Source organism: Fukomys damarensis, unplaced genomic scaffold (genome assembly GCF_012274545.1).
Source record: "Fukomys damarensis isolate Sample0158 unplaced genomic scaffold, DMR_v1.0_HiC HiC_scaffold_12, whole genome shotgun sequence".
Classification (NCBI taxonomy): Eukaryota; Metazoa; Chordata; class Mammalia; order Rodentia; family Bathyergidae; genus Fukomys; species Fukomys damarensis.
The window spans coordinates 43,916,203-43,934,559 of record NW_022900924.1 but is presented as its reverse complement, the minus strand read 5'-3'; the positions used below and the strand labels follow the sequence as shown (position 1 = coordinate 43,934,559).

The window sequence follows — 18,357 nt, the reverse complement described above, 5'->3', positions numbered from 1 at the left end:
AGTCTGTGAGCTTCCTCAGCTTCCTTAAATGAGGTGTGTCTCCTGTAGACAATATATATTTGCATTTTGTTTCTTGTTTCATTGTGCCAGTCTGTCATTTGATTGGAGAATTAAGACTATTGATATTGACAAAATTTTTAACTAGATGGGGAAAAAAAGTTGAAACAGGAAATATTACTAGAATGTAAACTCAGTAGGATTTTCTTTGTTCTCTGGTATATACCTAATGCAAGGCATTGCATGAATTGAATAAGCAAGCAAATGCACAAATGAGTCAATGACTGTAATTTTCTTTAAATAATTAGAAACATGCTGTTGTCAAGAATATTTATTTACTGATGCCTGTAATTGCATTGTTTTTCCAGTGCTGATTCCTTTTTTTTTTTTTCCCCCTTCCTTCCTTTTGTTTAACTGCTACCTGTTAGATACTTGCCTTTGAGCTCTTTGGGCTGATAGGCTCCTTGTCTCTTGTCTCCCCTAAGTAGCTCCTGCAGTGCTGGCTTAGTGGTCATGAACTTGTTTAGGATCTCTTTGTTGTGGAAAATTTTTTCTTTCCCTGTCAATTGTGAAAGCTAATTTTATAGGATATAGAAGTCTGTGTTGAAATTTATTTGCTCTTTGTCTAGTTGATCTAATTGTGAGAGTAGGGTTTTGAATTCTCCAACTATGTTTTGTTGTTTTAAGGATATCATTGAGTACATACCTAGTGCATCAACCTTGTCTTCAAGTTCTGACACTGTGCCCTCACATTGTTTGAACTTGTTGCCCATGATTTCAGTTGAATTTTTCATATTCTGGATTTCTGCTTGAAAATATCTGAAAAGTAACACACATTCCAAATTAAAATAGGTTTCAAGTCCCAGTTGTAAGTAAAATAATTTTGCAAATATTGCTAACCAAAGTGGAGGACATTGGAAGATTTTACACCACAGATACCAGCCTTAACAAACTGGGCATGGTGCCACATGCCTGTAATCCCAGCTATGTGGAAGGCTGAGGGCAGGAAGACTGAAAATACTAGGCCAGCCTTGGCAAAACAAAAACAACAACAACAAGAAAAAACATTAAGAAAAGGATGAAAGAGTTTGTTTAGAATGTACTTTTTTTTTTTTTTTTTGGACCAGGGACCAAACTTGGGACCTTGCACTTGAGAGGCATGCACGGTGCCACTGAGCTAAATCCCCAGCCCCTTACTGTACTCATTTTTAAGCCTCATTTTTCCTTCATTCATATTCCTTCATCACAATTTTTTAATTCTTTTTATATTAGCCAGCGAGTTTATATGAAGTTTTTAGTTTTACCAGTATTTGAAAGTAGGTTGAGATAACTCTAGATAGTAAGAAATACAGATCAATATTACTATGCAATGTAATTTTGAGCCTTAAAAGGTATTTGAAAATACTTAAGTAATAATTAAAATGAACCCAGGTAGACTTTTTTAAAATTATTAATAAATAATAAAAGAGCTAAAGAGGGCCTGGGATTTAGCTCAGTGGTTCGGTGGCCTGCCTTGCAAGCGCAAGGACCTGAGTTCAATCCCCAGTACCAAAAAAAAAAGAGCTAAAGAAGTAGCTCAATGGTAGTATGCTTGCCTGACATTACACCACCAAACAAAAAACCCTCAATAAATAATAAATTTGGGGGGTAATTCTCATTGTACTAGGTTTTCTTCAAGTTACATGTACAGAAGAACTCTGAACTAAGAAATCTCCACTGTGTAGAAATACAGTATGACAATTTGAGCTTCAAAAAGTGTTTTTGTAATGAATTTAAATGAGTCAAATATTTGCATTCACTAGTTTGTAATGATTTTAATAATAATTTTAATTGATAATATTCATATATGGTAAATTTTACCCTGTTAAAGCATATAGTTCTGTGCACAAGCTTGGGCAGCTACTACCACTGCTTGCAGAATGTTTTCATTACCCCAAACAGAAATTTCCTATTTACTAACAACAACTGGTTCCAATTTCTTTTTCTCTTCAATCCTTGGGAAATGCTAATTCACTTTCTGGCTCTATTAATTTGCCTGAACATTTCATATAATACATAGCCTTTTGTTTCTGGCTTCTTTTAGTATGCTTCCGTGTTCTAACATGTATCAGTAAATTCATTCTAATTCATGGATGGCTAATACTCAATTGTGTGAACATGTATCATATTTTAATTGTTCACAAATTGATGGACATTTGAATTGAAAATTTCCACTTTGGTGCTTTTATGAATAGTGCTGCTCTGAACATTTGCACAAGTTTTTGATTGAATATTTTATTTTCAGTTATTATGTGTGTATACCTAGGAGCACACAGTGGCCTATCCTTGTAACCTTTCGAGGAGCTGTCACACTAGTTTCCCAACATTTTATATTCCTGTCACCCATGTATGAGGTTCACACATGTTCATTGTCAGTCTTTTTTTATTACAGCCATCTTATTTGACATGAAGTAATGTATCATGGTGGTTTTGATTGGCTTTTTTGTTAAACAAGCCTGATGATATTGAATGTCTGTCCATACACTTATTGACTATTTGTATATCTTTGGGGAAATGTCTGTTTACATGCTTAGACTGATTTAAAATGTGCTTGTCATTTGTGTGGTACCAAGGATTAAACTCAAGACCGTGCGCTTGCGAGGCAGGAGGTGGCACCACTGAGTTAAATCCCTGGCCTTAAAATTTGCTTGTCTTTTATTGTTAGTATATAAGAGTTTCTTATGTATTTTGGACTGTGCTTTTCTCAAGTATATTATTTGTAAATATATTCTTCCATTGTGTTCATCTTTTCACTTCCTTGATAGTGCCTTTTAATGAATAAAATTTTTTCATTTTGATGAACACCAATTCATCTGTTTTTCCCTTCCTTTCCCTCCCCTCCCCTCGAGACCTTGCCCTTGTGAGGGGCAGAACCACTGAGCTAAATCCCTGGCCCCTGTCTGTTTTTCTTGAATGCTGATGCTCAAGATGTCACATCTGAGACACTGCCTAATTCATACTTAGTTTTCTTCTACAAGTTTTATAGCTTTAGCTCTTATATTTGTTCTTGATAACATTTTGTGTTTTTATACATAATGTAAAAAAGGGGTCTAATTTCTTCTTCCTGTTTTTTTACATTCATTTGTCCCAGCATTATTTACTAAAAAGACCATTCCTTCTTTCATTGAATTATCTTGGCATGCATTAAAAAAAATCAATAGATCATAAATAGAAGGATCTATCTTCTGGACTCTTAATTCTGTGCTACTGATCTGTGTATCTGTCCATTTGCTGCCAGTATACAGTCTTGAATAGTGTAGCTGATTCATAGTGAGTTTAGAAGTCAGGAGGTATGACTCCTTTATTTTTCTTTTTCCAAATTTGTTTTGACTCTTCTGGATCCTTTGCATATGAAAATATTAAGATCAGCTCATTAATTTGGGGTGGGAGTGATCCAGGTGGAATTTTGTTAGAAATTGAATTAAAAAAATGTTTTTATCACTTTAGGAGTATAATAGGGAGTCATTTTTCTGTCTTGAAAACAAGTCAAGAAAGGGACAAATTTAAGTGTTTTGTTTTGGTACCAGGGATCAAACTGGGGACCTTGCACTTGCAAAGCAGACATCAGAACCACTGAGCTAAATCCCCAGCCCTGTTTGATTTTTGTTATTGCTGTGTGAAGCACAGCAAGTAACAAAATGATAGGTGAAGTATATCTTTATACATCTGTTCCATCTAATTAGTGAAAAAGATTAGATTGTCACCATTTAGCAGTGTCCCTACCCCATGAATCAAGTGATTGAGCTAAGATCCTGAAAAGACATATCCACATACTAGGTGCTTCCTGTTAAAAGAGCATAGCACCACCTGTAGTCTAGCAAGCGAACTGAACATGAGGCTGATTAAGCTGTCAGATCTACTAGGCAATTTTCAGGAAATAATAGAAGCCAAAGGATTACATTAAATAATCCTGTATATCTGTAGTGATTTTACTGAGAAGTATACAGGTCACGTGTCTCATGTTTTTCTTTAATTGTAAGAAATAAAAATAGAGGTCAAAGGAAAACTTACAGATTGAAAGATATTTTTGAAACTTGCTTTGTTTAAAAGTATTCAAATTGTGTATATATTTATATATAATATATATATTTATGTACTTATATAGTTCCATATGTATGTAATATTCAGACATGCTTTTTCATTCAATAATTTAATGTCTTTACCCTTTATAGATTTCTACCCAACTTCTACATAGTGCTTCCTGGGATAGATGTATTGTAATTTGTTTCAGTTTTTTTTTCCAAATTATACTGTTGTGAATGTCCTTATGTATATATCTTTCCCTAAAGTACATACTAAGTTGTGGAGTGCCTGTAAAATTTCAATAATGATACCAGAATTTCGTTCTTTATATCATATCTACTATTAAAATATGAGATTACTTATAGTCCATACAGTCAACTGACTGTATGAACAGCATTAGATTTTATTAAGCATGTTTATGTTAATTTCAGCCTTCCTCATAGGATCAGAGTATTCCCCTTTTTTTAATTTTGAAGTTACTTAGATTTATATGTAAATACAGTTTTCTTGTATTGTCTTTAAAAGGATAGCTAATGTAAACCAGATTGTGATTTTCTATGCATTTGTACCATTTTACAGAAGGATGTTGTTTAGAAAGTACAGGAGGAAGATGTATAGTAACTTTTAGCAGTCCAAGTTTTTGTATTTTTGTTTGTATGTTTGTTTGTTTGTTTGTTTTGGTACCGGGGATAGAACCTCAGGTCCTTGTACTTGCGAGGCAGGCGCCGGAACCACTGAACTAAATCCCTGGCCCTAAGTTTTTGTATATTTATATTTTAAAAATGTATGCTTTTTTCTGTTCGCAACCAATATTTATGTTTTTCATTGATATTGTCTCTAAGATCAGTTCTTAGAAGTGGAATTTTACTAGGTCAAGGACTAAAAACTTTTTCAGGGCTTTTGAAACATATTTCCAAACTACTTAGCAGAAAGACACCCCTACTACAAATGTGATGATTTATGTCCATGTGTCTGAGTGATAGTAGTGTTGGGGTTTGTTTGTTTGTTTGTTTTTCTCTAAGTTTACTTAGATACATTTATATGACTTAAAAATAACCCTTTATGTTCATTGATTGTTCTTAAGAGTACCTTATAGTAGCTAATAATCCTTTGTATATTGCTTTAAAACTTTTTCTGTTGTTCTTTATTTGTGCTTTTGCTTTATGGATGAGTTTATTTAAGGGTGATGGGAAGTGGAGACTTACATTTTATCTGTTTTGTTTTTGTGTTTATGCATAAACTGTTTCAGCCTGTGTAGAGTATGTGCAACATTTTCTTCTATTTCCTACAATTATAATTTAATGCATGGTATGAGGTTTTGGCTTTCTTAAAACTATATTAGCCCTTTAAAACTAGATTGAATAGAAGAATATGTGTATCAGAGAGATAGATTCTTTTATAGGTCTAAAATGCTGTTTTCTACTGGACTGAATTTATTTAGAGATTAAGATGGCTGTCTTTTCCCCTCAATTTTTGTACAAGTAAATGGAATAAGAAAATCAGACTAATTTAGCTAAGTAAACCTGACTTTTATGCTGACTTCATGTAAACAGCGTTGTTTTTTTGTTTTTTTTTTTTTTTTTTTTTTTTTTTTTTTGTACAGGGGATTGAACTCCCAGTCTTTGCGCTTGCAAGGCAGGCCACCGAACCACTGAGCTAAATCCCCGGCCCAACAGCCATATTTTAGAAATACATGATTTAGTTACCTTTGGGTAGATGGACAGATGAATAGTCAGGCTTCTGTTTCATATAGCTTAGAGTTATTTTTAATAGTCAAATGATTTTTATTAAAGTATTGGCATGACTTTAACATGGAATCCTGTTTTTCTCAGATTGATCTACTAAACCATAAAATATACTTTTCATATTGTTCATACTGTTTGACTAGTTTTGCACACTATGATTTGAGCTACATTTATTTTGCTTTTTAGACATTCCTCATATTTAGTGGTTTTCTTTACAGAAATACCGATATCAGGATGATGATACACCTCCTCAAGAGCACATTTCCCCACAAATCACTAATGAGGTGATAGGACCAGAATTGGTTCATGTCTCAGAGAAGAACCTGTCAGAGATTGAGAACGTCCATGGATTTGTTTCACATTCTCATATTTCACCAGTAAAGGTAAGAAACTTATTACTGCTATGAATTGTAAGTTTTTAATATAGCTTATGCTCAGATACCTATTCATTCTTATATGGAGATTCTCCTCTTGCCTTTGGTTGATTTCATTGTCATGGTTGCGGGGAATTTTGTGGTATTTAAAAAAAATTTGTAAAGCTAAATTTTATAAATGAATTTTATTCAGCAGTACTGTTATCATAAAATAATTATTTCAAATACCACACATTGATGTAGTTCAAACACTTATTTTAAATATCAGTAGGTAAGTAAAAAAGAATATTGATATTATCTTTGAAGCCCAGTACGTGACTTGATCCTGTCATTTCTCCCTTCAAAAGGAACCGCAATCCTGAATTTGGTATTTAAAGCTCTGCCACATATTTATATTGTTAATTAGTATTTATTTATCTTGCATATTTTGAGCTTTATATAATGGACTCACTTTATATAACTTTGGACTTGCATTTTTTTGTTCAACACTGTATTTCTAGCATTATTTAATTTCACTGTTCTAGAGTAGTAATTTTTGTCACTTTTGATTGATAATGAATTTTCAGGTTATTACTAGTATAAAAAGTACTGCTAAAAAACACTATTATATGCACATGTTCATCAGTTATGCTAAATTACTTTTTTCTAGCTGTATAATTTCCATTTTCAGAAGCAGTATATGACAGTTTTTAATTAATCTGTATTCTCATCAAGACTTTATATTTTTGTTTTGGTTTTAAAGTGGCATCTCCTTGTGATTTTAACTGTTTATTTCCTTGTTTACTAATGAGGTAGGTTATATTTGTCATTCAGGCTTCCTTTGTTGTGGTATATGCCTACTTAGAAAGAATTCTTGTATATTCTGAAAATCAGTTCTTTGCTGGTTGTATGTATGCATAAATATCATTTCTTACTGGTAACACTTTACCTGGGTTTTATAGTTCTCTTTGAGGGATGAATACCTGATACTTTGTTGGGGGGGGGGTTGTTTGTTTTTGGTACTGGGGATCAAAGTCAGGATCTTGTGCTTGCCAGGCTACTTCAGTGCCACTGAGCTAAATTCCCAGCTCCTTGTCAAATTTTTTAATGCTTAGGGTACCATTCAGATTTTTAGTTAATGTATAATTTTGCTAGATTTTTTTTTCGAAGAACTTTACCATTTGATGTATATTTTGAAGATACTATATGTAATATCCTTATATTTTCTCTTTATATTTCATACATAAACATGACCTCTTTTCACTCCTAAGATTGATTGTACTTTTTAAAATTATTATTGCCAAAAGATGGACATTTTCAACATTTTTTTTTTGTTTTATTTTGTTTTTTATAGAACCATTTCTTTTTAAAATGTTTTCTCTATCCAGGGATTTAGCTCTGGCACCTTACCTGCCTCACAAGCACAAGGTCCTGCTGAGAGTTTGATCTCTGGTACCAGAAAAATAAATAAATAAAAATGAAATGTTTTTTCTCTTGTCCCTACCCTGAGTGCCACCTTGCTTACCCCACATATATACACATTTATGTACCTATATAATACATATGTGCATATTATGTAAATAATTATACTTGTAGGATAACCTTCATATCAATTTAAGATTGTTTTTTGGTAGAAGCAGTCTGATCCTTGCTTGGTAAATTAACTGAGAGATATCCAGAGTTAAAAAAAAAAAAATAATAAGTTGACTGTTAGTGTCAGAGACAGTTCTTTTTTCCCCATTTCTTCTCTTTACTTTTTCTCTCCTGGCTTTCTTTGAGTTCTTTTTTGTGTCTCTTCTAGTTTCTCACATCAGTTGTTGATTGTATTATCAGACTCTCAAAAATATTGAGTTTCCAAATTTTTCTTTAAACAGCAGTTATCTGTATCTCATAAGTCTTAATGTATAATGTTTTAGCTGTCTGACATTTTGTTTTGTTTTTTCTCTGCTGTATGAATTCTTTTAAAGTGTGTTTCTTAATTTTTAGACACAAGAAACAGTTTCTGTCATATCATCATTGGGATTATATTTCTCACCTAATTTTTCTTTTCTCTTTTTTGGGGGGTACTGGGGATTGAACTGGGGTCGTTGCATTTGAGGGGCAGGCATCAGAAGCACAAAGCTAAATCCCCGGCCCTCCTCATTTTTCTTGGGAAGTTATTTATTCTGGAGTTTTCAGTGATTTTTTTTTTGGCGGTGGGGTACCGAGGATTGAACTCAGGACCTTGCACTTGCGAGACAGGCAGTGGAACCACTGAGCTAAATTCCCGGCTTAGAAGCTATTTATTCTGATACTATTCCTTAAGTGGTTATTCTAGAAAATTTTAATATACATATTTAACTTACAGAAGCCTAAAACCACTAAATATCTTATCCTCATTCTGAACAATTTAAGAATCTTAGAACACTTGAAGTCTAAGCATCCTCTCCTGTTTTATTTTATAGGCTGTTCTTGTCAGTGTATGCTTGGTTTGACTGAATTAATCTACTTCTTTAGTCCAAAAACTTTCCCAGGATATGTTCGTGATGCTTTAAAGTTTTGGTGGTCATTCTGGTTATTAGAAATTACCCAAAACCAATTTGTACATGGCCAAATCTTGGTCCTTTTGTAATTATCTTGGTTGTTAATTTGTTATATAATGCAGATTCTGACATAAGCAAACATTAAAACAATGAGCCAGCGTGCATAAATATTTATTATAGCTAGTTCCTTAAATCTGATGAAGCCCTGGTTTTCTGTTGTTATATAAAATGGTCATCCTGGCTAGATAAAACAGTATTTTAAAGACAAGATATTGTCTCAGGATCGCCAGATAATTTAGGGATTAAACCTGATGTGTACCACTTAAGGATATATGTCTCTTCAGAGTCTACTCTTTCCCCAGTGCAGAGTAGAATATGTCTAAATTAATTTAGCTAGTCTATATAACTAGACTAATGCAGTGAATTTCATCAGTGCAGCTCCACTTTGCTATTTAATGAGCCACTAATTTCATCGGTGAACATCCACTTCATTTGATGATCAAAATCTTTAGTGTTGATCAAAGATTAATAGAAAGATTGAAACAAATCTTAATAGCCATCTCCATGTATTATCTTTTGAAATACTAGCCAGTCAGTTTTGGAGTATTTCTAATTGGGACAATTTACTGCCAATAGAAATGGTTCTTAGGGCTGAGGATATAGCTCAGTGGCACCGCCACCTGTCTCCTAAGTACAAGGTCCTGAACTCAATCCCCAGTTTATATATTAAAAAAAAAAAAGAATTATAGAAATGGTTTTTGACCACAGCTGAACATGGATTTGCTTAAGGAGCTTTTAAAAATTACTGATGCCAGAGACATTGTGACTTAATTGCTCTGGGGGCAGACTGGCTTTGGGGAGTTTTATAAGCTCTCCATGTGTTTCTGATCTGTAATGAGAAATACTGCACCACTGCTGCTGCTACTGTGTATTTTAAAATAATTTTTTATTTTTAGTCCTCTGCCTAGAGTAACACAAGTATTTTCAACATTTGAAAGAGAAAACTTATTATTCTCTTAGATTCTCAGTTCTGTAATCTGACTCATTTGCCATCCCTACATCCTTGCCATAAGAGAATTAAAAACTCTGCTCACTTCAGCAGAACAGATACTAAAAATTGGAATGATACAGAAAAGATTAGCTTGGCCAGCCCCTGCACAAACATGACATGCAAATTCAAGAATGAAAAACTAGTTTTATTAATCCTTTTGATCTCGCCTCTGAAATATTATTTTTCCTCATACAGGAGCTTTTTTATTATTTATTACATATTGGATAAATGATAAAAAGTTATGTCTTCCATGGCTTTTTTTTTTTGTAGTAGGGATCAAACTTGGAACCTTTGCGTTTGTTGGTAGGGGCAGAACCACTGAGCTAAATCTCTGGCCCCTTCACAGCGTTTTATAAACAGATTTGACAGAGGCTTATAAATACTCATATTTGACAAAGGATTATGGTTTCAATTAAAATATTCTTTGACGTCAATTATAAGCCAAACCCTTTTCGCATTTTACCTTTTTTAAATTGATATATAGTACATTGTATAATTGCTGGAATTTTATCATCACCTTAGTTGAGTAGCAATCTTTATGCAACTATATATAAACCTTTGTTGGCACATTCTGGTAAGATCAAGAAAAGTAGCATCCTAGTGTGTTGTGGTCATAATTAACTGGTCTAATTGAGAAGCAACTGAAAACCCAGAGATTTTTCTAGGCCATTCTCTTATTCTTTTTCACTTTATTTTCTGTTGTTAAGTATTAACATCATCATTCTCTGAAATAGTTATTTAAAAGTCTTGGTGCTATTACGTACGGCAAATGATCCTTCCCCACTTTGGTTTTTTGGTTGTCTGATTTGTGTCTGGGGACTGAGTAGACACAGATTCGCATTCATAGTAAAATAAATTATCTCAATTCTTTTATCTTTTTCTAAATCACACTTATGTATGTGTTCAGTTTTTAAAACTTAAATTCAAATTTTTAAATTTTGATATATAATACTACATAGTTTATTTGGTGGATATGTCTGATCATAGATACTTTTTATTTCCGTTTTTATTTGTTAAAAAAAGATGTAGTGAACAGTCTTTGGGTAAAAAAAAAAAAAAGTGTTCTGGCTATTTCCTCTTGAAAGACTTCCACAAGACAAATTACTGGGTGAAAGCATATGAACATTTTATTTAAGTTCTTGATAGTTTTTGACACAGTGTATTCTGATACAATTATAATTTTAAAATTATTAAGATCTCCTTTGAAATTTCTTCACACATAGATTACTTGCAGTGGTAGTTTCCTCATAAAATACTAGGATGAAACAGACAAGGAGTGGGGGGATAACATTATATAAAATATTTAGGGTTCCTTTAGCTTCTTTTAGGAAACCAAAATAGAAAAAGATACCTTAATTTGACACGAAGCAAATTTCAATGGTTTTTAAAGATAAAAAGAGAACAAATGTATAAGAAACTCTACAGTAAATTGTATTTCATTTTAAAATATAGGGCCAGGGCCAGGGCCAGGGATTTAGCTCAGTGGTTCACTGCCTGCCTTGCAAGCACAAAGACCCAAGTTTGATCCCCGGTACCTAAATAAATAAATAAATAAATAAATAAAATATAGGGTCAGTTATTTAGATTAATAACCTTTTTTTTTTTTTAAGCCAGGACAGGGACCTTTTGCATTTTTATAGTATTGTGGTTTGGATTGAACTTGTTAGGATATCCATAGAATTCAGTATTTGAATTATTTTTTTAATTTGAAAAATATATTTGAATACTGGTTTGCTAAGTAGAATATAAATCAGAGAGTGCTTTGGTCTTTCTAATAAAAGCTAATTTTATTAAAAAATAAAATTAATTTAATAAATGCTTATTTTAAAAATTGCTAGAATATTAGTTATCAAGAAATGTATTTGTTAAACATCTATTATATACTAGAAATACATGTATTTGTTAAACATCTATTATGCTAATAATTCTAAATTAGTATTTTGTATGGAAAGTAGTTATAACACATACGATGTTACATGAAAAATAGAGGAAAAAATTAAGTTATTAGAGTTTTCTGAAGAAAGAATGCATTTGAGTAAGCCACTGAAGGGGCAGATCCTGGAGTAATACATAAAAATTGTGGACGGTCATAATTTATTTTTTTTTTTTTTTTTTTTTTTTTTTTTTTTTTGGTACCAGGGATCGAACTGGGGTCCTTGAGCTTGCAAGGCAGGTGATGGAACTACCGTGAAAAGTGATAATCTGAGGAAACTTCATCAGTGCAGGAAGGTTTATTGGACATAGGGTACTTGCTAGGAAGTGAGGACAAATCATAGAGCCCTGTGTCTTGAACTAATGAGTGGCCTTATGAAGTATTTACCATTATGAAATAATCCATTCAGTTTTTAGTTTTGTGCTGCTGGTGGTGGTTCTCAGTACTACAATAATGAGGGAAATTTGATTTGTGATTAGAGTCAACTTATTCAGTGCTTAGCATAAAGGTAATTATGATTTTGTGATTTGAGACTCAAGAGAAACTTTGTGGTCAACAGTGGGAAGAGTCTGAAGAAGGCAATTAGTGATATAATGTGTTTTGTTTTGTTTTTAATCCTAATGTAGAAGAAAACAACATGGTAGATAAATTTGGGGGTAAGAAGAGTGTCAAGATTCTAAAAACTAAAAATGAGTTGGGATTTGGGGAGACTGACTTGAGAAGTAAAGTTAGCAAATAAGCAAACCCTAAGCCTTTTTCAAGAGTTTGAAATCTAGATGAAGTGACAGGAGGAAAATAGCTATGTGGGAAGTTGCAGTGATGACTGAGGAAACAAAAGAATTCATATTTTGTGTTTTTCTTCAATGGCAAAGAAAAATTTAACGAGTATATGCAAAGTAACATTGTTATGGGGTACTTGAAATCAGAAAAGAGTATATGAGGAAGTAATTTATCTGTTAGTATGTCTTCTATTCTAGGCACATTGCATCTAATAGTAGTAAGAGTATACAATGAAATTACCACCTGTGCTTAAATTTTTCAAAAATTATGAGAAATGGGAGTAAGAAGAGAATGGGCATAAGCAAATATGAGCCTTTCAATTTGAATTTTGTAGGAGTAGCAATAATAACTACCCTTTGACTTCAACTTTGTTTCCACACTCCTGGAGCAAAGGAACTATTTTCTTTTATTATAATTTAATTTTTGGATGGCCCTAAATCCATGCCATTTGTATGCATCCTGACCACTAGGTGGTGCTCACACAGAGGGATTAGTATATACAGTATGAGTTTTTCTAGAAAAGCAATAAACCGTACACCTTCATATTGATACTGTCAGTTCAGTCTTATCTCAGATATTGTTATGTGCTTTAAAATTTAACAGCTCAGATGATAATGGTTAAAAGAGACAGAAAAATGCCTGTTATGCTGCTTTTATAGTGCTTTAATTTTTATAGTTAATTTCTTTTTTAGTATTTTAGTGTTAGTGTTTTTCCTCTCCTCCTTTAACCTTTTAAAATTTATCAGTAAGATTATTTAATGCTTGCTCTTTTACTTAAAAGATTGTGGGCTAATTTGTGAATTTGGAAATGCATGCAAATAATAGAGGACTAACCTACATAAATTTTGAACTGTCTTTACTTCCATTTAAGGTGGTAAAATACATCTTTCTGACAACTAAACATTTTTCATAATTGTTCTTGAGGCTGCCTTGTAGCCCACTTAATCTTTTGCCCATTGTTTATGCTAGAAGCATACTGTTTATTATCATTCCTGTGAAAAAGAAAAAAATTATACCCAAAAAAAAGGGGTCAATCTTTTATATAGTATAAGAAATGCTAACAGTGGTTCTTTTTGGTGGTTTAGGCTGTGTTTTCTTTAGTTCGTTACTTTAAATAGGATTCCCAGAGTTTTCTGTATTTTAATTTAACTTCTGTTGTAATAGAGTTTCTTCTGAAGCAAAAAAACAGTTGATTGCCTTGTCTCCCAGTAAAATCATGGAAAACACTTGTGATTTACATACATATGTGGTTTTCAATGCATATGTGAACCACTAGGAAATGGATGAGGTGATCCTAGATTTTTGTGCCTTGATAACAGGACATTTACTAAAGAAGCCTTTTTCAGAATTTGAAGTTTTCTGTGTGAGTAGATTTGGATAAGAAATTCATATATTGAGGGGCATTTTTTTTTCTCTGTGCCCTGGTGAAATATGAGATGGAGTAAACTTGTCAACTTTAGATCATGCCCAAGTTTTTTGTCGTCCTAGAATAAATCTGTGTGTATTAAGGGCTTAATATTCTATTGATACTGTTTGCAGCTAGAAGCAGGAGATTTGCATTGAACATTTGCATTTGGTATCCTCATCACTCCAATCCAAAATAACAAAACCTGTGTTTTGTTTTTGCTTTTTCTGGGTTTTTGTAAAAATGTATGTTTTAAAGCACATATGTTGGTGCCAAATACTCAATTTTTACAGCACAAGTATAAATCACAGTAGTAAGTTGTTAAGTAACTGATCCAAAGTAAAATTCTGATTTCCCTTCAGAGAAAATTCTTAGTTTTATGTCTACCTTTAATGTTTTTCTCTATTTCCTTGCTTCCAATTTAATGGGTCTGTCCAGGGCCATAAATCACTAGCTACTTCCTGCACAGTCCTTGAATAGAAACTTAAAATTTTTTGCTATCATCTCTGTCACAAAACATTTACCCTGAAGAGTCTCACATGGCCCTCAACCTTTTTAGAGTACATGTCATGGTAAGTTTGGGAATGTGAACATCTTTTCTTGCTGAGCTAGATTGCAGTAGACCTCTAGGCTGTAGTTTGTAGCATAGTTCACTTTCTAGTCAGCAGCATGTAGTTGATGCTGGCAAGCATATAGATAAGAGTTTGTTCATCCACATCTCAAAAAGTACCCATGGCTGAGTTTGGGACTTAACACTGGGCCCATATAGGCTTAAAAATTGAATTATTCAGCTATTAGTAAATTATCAAGTATAGTGGTAGTTTTGTTCATACATGGTTTTAAAACAACTATATATGTTAATATAAATTAATGTAACATATTAAGAGGACAGGCTTCAGAATCTGGTTCTCAAACTTGAAGGTACATAAGAATCTCTTAGGGGCCCAGGGATGTAGCTCAGTGGTGCAGCACCTGCCTAGCAAGCGTGAGGTCCTGAGTTCGATTCCTATTACCAAAAAAAGGATCAAGAGGAATCACTTAGCAAATTTTGTAGGTACCACTCCAGACAATTCTGAGGTTAACTTCTGTGTTTAAGAACCAAACCAAGAGACTGGATATTAGAAAATATTCATTTGAAATCAAACAACATTATTATGTAAGCCACAGTAGTATATAATACATTTCACTACTTAAAAAACAAACAAAAACTATCAATGTTCTTTTGTAGTTTTAAAAATTCATAATCTTGTAATCTTAATTATTATAATATACTAGAGGGTGATTCTGATCATTTCTTAGCTATAAAAGTGGAGAAGACATTTATTTTGCTAATTATTCTGTCTCTCCAGACTCAGATATCAAAACATTATAAATCAATATATTACATAAAACAATCGTGCTATGTTACAAATGGATTTCTCCCTATCATTAGATGCTCAGAATTTAACACATATAGCTTAGATAGCACCTTCTAAAAACTTAAAATTAATGCTATATAATGTAAGATTGTTCTTGGTGGCATAATTTGTATGTGAATAACAGAGTTTCTTTTAGTGAAATTGTTTTAACATTCAGAACTGTTGGCAGAAAGGATCGTCTTGTATTTTTAAATTCAGTTCATATTTATAATTTATGTAAGCAGTGAAGATGCCATTGGATTTTACTATGGACTGTGATTGAAACTTAGTAATCCAGGGTTTTTCCACCCGGGACATTAAATCAGGCAGCCCCAAAGGGTCTCGGTAGTCCAGTGTTTGTAACATCCTTCTTCACCTGCTAATCGACCTCACTTCCTGGATTTCAATTCGTCTAGTTATCAGCTAACAAAAGAACAGCTTTTGGTTCCTGCAGACGCTGGTGAAAAAAATAATCACGAGAAAGAAATCCACCTTATGTCGTCTTTTTTTGTCTACAAAAATAAACTCAGCCATCATATAGCTAACAGGTACAGTGGGAAGATAGAAGCTCTTTCATAGGAAGAAACTACAGAGAAAAGAGCATCATTTCTCAAGGTTTTTATTTTCTCTGATCTACAAGTGATGCTGCTGTAATTCTAGCTGCAGTTTTTACCGATCATTCACCACTCAGCAGCTGGTAGAGAAGTAAGACTGCTTGGCAACCACCTGCAGGGCTGCAGAGATGAATTACATTTTCGGAAACAACACACTTCTGTACTCTCGTGCCAGTCGAGGAGGGAATACTAGCTCTAGCCATGGTTCAGTAGGCCCAAAGCAAAAACACTGGGCAAAAAAGGGCTCGTCAGATGAACTGCAGGCTGAGCCAGAACCTTCACGCTGGCAGCAGATAGTTGCATTTTTCACTCGAAGACACAGCTTTATTGACTGCATCTCGGTAGCCACCAGCTCCACCCAGGTAACATACCACTTGTTGAAATTATTTTCAGTATATTTCTGTTCACATTTGCTTTGGCAAATGACTTAATACAGATTTCTTATTAAAAAGAGAACTGTATGGCAGAAACCTTGGATATGCAGAAATTTGTTTTTAGTCCATCATTGCAGATCTTTAGCACAAAGAGGGGAACAAAAAATATTTTCCCTTCTTCTGATCTTATGTAATGCCAAGCAAAACAGTTAAAGATTCTGTTGAATGAAAAATATAAAGCTATTAATGCAGATATTAAATGTAAATTATTGATGCTCATCTTATTTCTAGACTGTGTTAAGTGCTAGAGACTATGATGTTTGAGCAAAGGAAATGCCTACTTGGTTGGTTTTTGTATATTAAGTAACTGTGGGGAGACTGTTACAACTAAAAAAAACAGGATAAATTGAAATATTTTTCATTTTAGTGTTCTGAGAATAGAATGTAAGTTTAGTATACTTGGCTACTATTGCAGATAATTATATTTTAAAATTATATTAAATTGCTTTAAGAGATTTCATGAGACTTTCCATTCTATAAATATATTATCTAGTATTAATTTGGCATCAATAGACTTGTGCAGTTACATTATCATGGTAACATTTTTCCCCCAGATTCAGTTTACATTGCAAAGAGATGGGCAAACACAAATAAAAGTTGTACTTTTAAAAAAGAATCACATAAAATTACTTATTTTTAAGAAAATGGATTTTAAAGACTAGAAGAAAAATATAAAATAAATGGTATGAGGGTAGGATGGGGTGAATATTAATAGTTTTTTTTAAATTTTTAACATGTTTGTAGTAAAATAAAAGGATAAGAATAGTCTTATCTAATTTATAAACAAGTTGAGGATGATGTCCTTTGACATTGGTAATATTTAAATGAACAAAATTCATTCAGCTACATATACATTTCTTAGAACTTTTAAAAAATAAATTTCCCTAAAGCTATTTAAAAATAACTTGGAGCAGCACAATAAATATGAACTGTAAATGTCACAGCTTCTTACTGGTTTTAGCTACTAATATTGTCCTGTAATTGCTTTTATTTTAAACGGTCAGTTTTTACAAAGAAGGCATTTTGTGTATTTTTCATACGTATTTGAGAGAAATGGAATTTCTTGGGGAGAGACAATCATTTTACGTGTAGGCACTGAGGTTACTTAAAACTTTGAGGGACAATAATTAGTTTAAATTGAATATTGCTCAAAGAATTTGCCTCAATTTTGACTACAATTGCATACAAAAAGGATGCAAGGACTAAAAGTTGGTATTGGTATTTATTGTAGATTAATAGTATGATCCATTGTCAATAAGAAAATATACCTAAAAACTTTATATACATGTGATTTATGTAAATACACTACTATATATGTGTATACTATATGCACACATACTACTAGCTATAACTGTAATTCATCCTAAGGTCCAAATGAAAAGACAGGAGAAATAATTGTCCTATAAAACTGTTGAAAACAGAGTTACATTATAGTTACTTAAGAATTGGACCAAAAAGTGCAGTCCTGTTGTACTAAAATAGCCATGATCTTTGTTAAGCCATTTTTAATTATACCCTCATCCCCAGTTTGGTTCATATCGTTTCTTTGTTGATACTCATTTTTCCTTTTTCATTACCTTTGTAATGAAAGGTTTCACCTCTAGAAGTACAGATAATAGGTCAGAGGTTTAAACTTCTATTTCTCTTGCTCAGGAATGCCATCATTTCATTTTTCACTGTATACATTTTCCTTACTGATGAGTTGGATAGTTTATCCAAGTCTTCTGTTATAACTCATTGGGATTCATTTTGTGGGACAAATATAGTGGAACTAAGAAAGAACTTTCTTATTTGCATTTTAGTTGACACTGGAATAGCTTTTTCTATTTCACCTATGAACTCATGGCAGCTAGAAGTTTTGTTCTGTAGCACCAAAATTTATATATTTTAAGAAATAAACCAATGAAATGTCATCATTTATGGAGCATGTACTCTATACTCTATACCTCTGAATGTGATAGTATGACAGTGTTTTGTCGATAAATAGGGATCTCCTGTTCTGGTGTTGTCAGAAGTACTGCTTTCTTTCTTTTTCCTTTTTTTTTTTTTTTTTTTTTTTTTTTT

At 32.8% G+C, this 18,357-nt stretch overlaps 1 protein-coding gene and 1 non-coding gene across 26 annotated transcripts in view; both read left to right on the top strand.

Moving 5' to 3' along the window:
* Dlg1 (discs large MAGUK scaffold protein 1) overlaps positions 1-18,357 on the top strand; it is a 200,423-nt gene that overhangs the window by 53,340 nt on the left and 128,726 nt on the right. For 19 of the 25 annotated variants that reach the window (XM_019207498.2, XM_033762563.1, XM_010624051.3 and 16 more), the window contains one exon: positions 6,023-6,187. In XM_019207498.2, the coding sequence (XP_019063043.1) occupies positions 6,023-6,187 (165 nt within the window). Of the gene's footprint in view, positions 1-6,022; positions 6,188-15,575; positions 16,222-18,357 lie in introns of those variants that run through there. The other 6 variants (XM_010624050.3, XM_033762565.1, XM_010624045.3 and 3 more) reach the window with 3 other exon arrangements.
* On the top strand, positions 9,768-9,877 carry LOC117285760. Its single transcript, XR_004516886.1, has one exon. It is a non-coding gene; the product is annotated as a U6 spliceosomal RNA (small nuclear RNA).